Source organism: Lichenostomus cassidix, unplaced genomic scaffold (assembly GCF_008360975.1).
Source record: "Lichenostomus cassidix isolate B80296 unplaced genomic scaffold, HeHo_3.0 HiC_scaffold_477, whole genome shotgun sequence".
NCBI lineage: Eukaryota > Metazoa > Chordata > Aves > Passeriformes > Meliphagidae > Lichenostomus > Lichenostomus cassidix.
The window spans coordinates 1-4359 of NW_028147705.1; the positions used below are offsets into that span (position 1 = coordinate 1).

The following is a 4359-nucleotide window of genomic DNA, read 5'->3' on the forward strand; positions in this document are numbered from 1 at the left end:
AGGACAGGGAGAGGGATGGAGCAATATTTATTAAACAAATATAGAGTATTTATTTATTAAAAGAAAAACAAGAACAAGAGAGAATGAAGTAGCAAAAGGGAATGGATGGGGAGCACACAGGACAAGAAAGTAACACAAAAGACACACCTAGAAAGGTGTCATCAACAAAAGGAACAGGCTCTGTTCTGGATTTTCCACTTTAAACTCCTCAGCACAAAGCTGACAGATCATCTCCAGCAGTGATCTATGGCCTTACTGTCCAAATCTGTCCTGTACAGCCACTGGCAACTTCCTGGAATGCAACATGAAGGGAGATCTGTGGAACAAGAAAGCAAACATCAGGAACTGGAAAAACCCTCATTGTCTGAAAAGTCAAGAGACAAAAAGCAAGCCTCTGCATGGTCCAGCTATGAAACAGCCCAGTGGTTCCTCTGATGGCATTCCGGGAACTGCAGCCTGCTGTCCAAGCCTGACCTAACCCAGCTTCATGGGACAGCATTCATTTCTTTTTTAGAGGGATTCAGAAAGGAAATTTCCTCTGCACCATTCAAGTAAACCCATGTGATCTTGAGCAAAAGCTGGATGTTATCTTCTGTACAAACTGACACATGCCCACAACTCTGACAACTGGGGGACATTCTAAATGTGTCCCACAAGGAAATGTTGTATCCCCTGCTTTCTGTTCTTTTTATCGGGTTTTTTTTGTTTGAAAAGAAAAATTAGCTAGAATTAAAGACTAAAATGTAGTGAGGTTAAAGGAGGTGGAAAAAATTACAGTGAAAAAAAGTTTTTCATTGACTGAGCTGGTATCTATGGTTCATGTGTGCAATAAATCAAGACTGATGTAAAGGGGTTGAAGAAGCACACAGCAAACAGCTTCCACAGCTTCTCACTCCAGCAATGGGAGCAGCCCTGGAATTTCAAGTCCAGTGTCTCCTCCAGGTGCCACAGATGACCAACAAGCACTCCAAGACTGATTCCCCTTGGACTTCCCCTAGCGCAGACACATCAGCAGGAACTGGAACCCAAGGACACATGGCAACAATTGTCTTCCCACTCACCACTCTCTCCACATTTTCCCTTCCCAGGGGGATGCAGGTGCCGTCCTCAGAGGCAGGAAAACTGCCCTGCAATCCAGTACCAAACCTGCCCGGAAAGCCCAGGATGCCAGCAGCCATTTCTCTTGCATTTCCTCCATACAGGCATTTTAAGCCTGCTTTGCCTCACAGGTGCTTTACTGACAAGGGCATCCCCAGCTTTTTTTATCCTGATTCAGGGCTTGGAAAGCTAAGTTCCATGAGAAGTGGTTCATATTTAGATGATTCTTAACTTGGAGTTTCCCTTGGCAGCAAAAGCAGTGGATAAACCCAACATGGACTTGAAGGGCCATAAGATCCCAGATTTGCAATCCCCAATTCCCTCCGGATTTGTTCATAGAAGCTTTTCAGGGCTCGTTTAGCAAACTGAAGGTATTGGCAATTTCACAATCAAAGCAACAAGAAATCTGTGAAAAAGAAACTTCACTAAAGCTGGCTTAAAGCGATCCCTGCTGACAACTAATTAAAACAACTCCTTCAAAAGGAGGTAGGACTGATGAAACCTTCACCAATTAAACATTCACCATCTTGCCAAGATCAGAGTTCTCTGCCCACCAAGGACACAGCAAGCAGGAGCGACATTTCCCCCACTCTCCAGCAGAGACCTCCTCCCTGCGCATCCAGGGAGTTGCCGTTTCACTCGGGCTGAACCCAAGTGGCCACGTCACTTTGAGAGGGCAGCTGTTGTTTCACTGCTGCATTTCTCGGCTTGTTAAAGCCCCTCCTACCTGTGCTACAGCCCGTGCTTAAAGACACCAAACTACCGTCCTGGAGGTAAGGCTTCAAAAGCTTGAAAAAGGCTGAAAGGAACACTCTGATTACCCCTTGGCCAAAGAGGTTTCTTTAGCTGAAGTTGCTAACAGGAACTGCACTTGACACTGCCAAATGGGTTTGTTGTTGTTTTATTTTTCGGGTCCTCAGTCCTGGGAGGGACTGGGGAAGTGGGTGCTGCAGAGGCTCTGTCAAGGCATCAAAGACGCCTGCCCAGCACCCAAGGGTGGCACGAGATCTCCTCCAGAGCTGGCCTGTCCTCAGGGTGCTTGGACAGACACCAGCGGATCAGCTGCTGGCACTCTGCGGAGAGAAGCCAGAAAGTGCCGGTCACTTGCCAAAGGCTCCTGCCCGGCCAGTGCTGCGTGTGCTCAGAGCTGCGCCAGCCTCCCAGCGCGCTCTGTACTTGGCGGGAGAGCGGCACGGCAGGAAGCAGCGCCACCTCCTTCAGCCCGGCGTGCCACACTGAGCGGCCCCGTCACGGGCCACCTCCCGCGGCACATCCAGCCCTTGACGGCACATCCACCTGCCGCGGAGCTGCGTGAGCTGGGCCACGCTGGGCTGTGCGCAGCCACGTGCCAAAGCCTGCCTTCTTCAGGCCGCATACCTACCTGGAGAGACCTGCTGCCTGAAGCAGAGCTGCCCCGACACGATTTCACGGTCGTTGTGGAAGGGGATGTTCCCACAGACCATGACGTACAGCAGCACGCCCAGGGACCAGATGGTTGCCGAATGGCCGTGGTAGCGGCCGTGGCGGATCCACTCGGGCGGGCTGTACACGTGTGTTCCTAGGGGAGACAGGCGGCGCTGTCAGGGCGCAGGCTGTTGGCTTCCAGAGCCTGGGCCCAGCCTCGTGGCCGAGGCAGGGGCTGCAGCGGTGGCCGTAGCTTCCCCCCAAGGCCGCAGCCCCTGCTCCAGCACCCTGGCCAAAGCCATGAACCCATTCTGCCAGCAGGCAAAGAAGGGCAGCGGTGCAGCCCAAGCCCTGGCGGGCCGGCCAAGCCGAGCGGCTGGGGCCTGCCTGGCTTTTGCAGCCGTGCTCTGTCGGCAGGGCTGGCAGCACAGCATCCTGGGGCACAGCATGCGCCCCGTGCCAAAGGGCAGCAGGCTGAATGCCGCAGCCCGGGAGGGAAGGAATGGGGCCGTGCAATGCCTGGCGCTGGAGCACGGCCCCGGCTGTGGGCTCACCGGCAAAGTAGTTGAAGGGCTGCTCCTGGAGGAAGGTGCCACAACCGAAGTCGATGAGCTTCAGCTCGCCGCTCTCCGGGTCCACGAGGAGGTTGGAGGGCTTGATGTCCCGGTGCAGGACGCCGCAGGCGGTGCAGTGCCGCACGGCCTCCAGCACCTGGCGGAAAAGCCAGCGCGCCACCTCCTCGCACAGGAACTCCCGCTCCGTCAGGAACTGCAGGAGATCCTGCGATGGCTCCGGACGCTCCATGACCAGCAGGAAGCTGTCAGGCAGCTCAAACCAGTCAAGGAGCTGGATGACGTTGCGGCAGCCGGAGCCCACCTTCTCCATCAGCACGATCTCCATCGGAACACGTGTGCCGTCGGGCTGTGAGGAGGAGAAAACGCCTCCAGCAGGCCTGATGCTGCCCTGGGACTCTGCTGTCCCCTGCCTGCCGTGCCCCAGTGCTCCCTCGGGCAGCCTCCCTGGGCTTTGGGCTTCCTCCCGCCCAGGGCACACTCAGGGGTTCCCCCCTGCCCGGCCACTCCACCGCTGTCCGGCATCCCCGGCATCCCCGGCATCCCCGGGCCCACCGTGCTCCCTCCGGCCGGCTCGCCGAGCCCGCGCCCGCTCCCCCCGCCATCTCCCGCCTCCCAGCCTCGGGGCCCCGCGCTTAGCCCTGCCCGCCGCGCCCCGCTCCGTCCCGCTGGCCCCGCTCGCTCACCAGCTCGTGCCACCGCGCCACGCTGTCCCGGGGCACGCGTTTGATGGCCACCTGCAAGCCCACGAGAGAGGCGGGCTGAGCTCCAGCCCCGGGTGCCCGGCCCCGGCCCGGCCCTCCTGCCACGCCCGCCCGTCCCGCCCGCTTACCGGGCTCCCGTCCGAGAGGCGGCTCCCCGAGAAGACGGTGCCGAAGCCGCCCTGCCCCAGCTGCGGGCCCAGCCGGTACAGCTCCTGCAGCTGCTTCTTTCACCCTGCGGCCGAGAGCGAGCCATCAGCCTTCCGCCCGGGGCACCCCAGCCTCGAGTGCCCGCCAGCGAAGCACGCCGGGCCACCGCGGACCACCTCGCTCTCACCTGCTTCCCGCTGCGGCCACCGCCTGGCAGCCGTGGGGCTGGCGAGCGGCACAGCTGGGCCAGGGCAGCGCGCCCGGGTGGCTGCAGGAGCCGCAGAGCAGCGGGGCGGGGCGGCACCGTCGCTGTCCCCGGCGTCGTGAGCTGGACGCTGCTCTTGAGGACGGCCGGGGCTACAGCCCGAGGCTTCTTCGCACAGGGGCGTCCCAGGAGCGGCTGCAAAGCAGAGAGGCGTTTTTGGAAGCCCAAA

At 58.6% G+C, this 4359-nt stretch overlaps 1 protein-coding gene across 1 annotated transcript; it reads right to left on the reverse strand.

The window, feature by feature from the left end:
* Positions 1-1386: 1386 nt before the first annotated feature.
* Positions 1387-4005, reverse strand: LOC146420928 (serine/threonine-protein kinase pim-1-like; the record flags this gene model as incomplete). Its single annotated transcript, XM_085047879.1, has 5 exons — positions 1387-2171; positions 2480-2656; positions 3057-3423; positions 3761-3811; positions 3907-4005. Coding segments are annotated over 5 exons (798 nt in total), but the record flags the coding sequence as incomplete, so codon positions are not given.
* Positions 4006-4359: the final 354 nt, after the last annotated feature.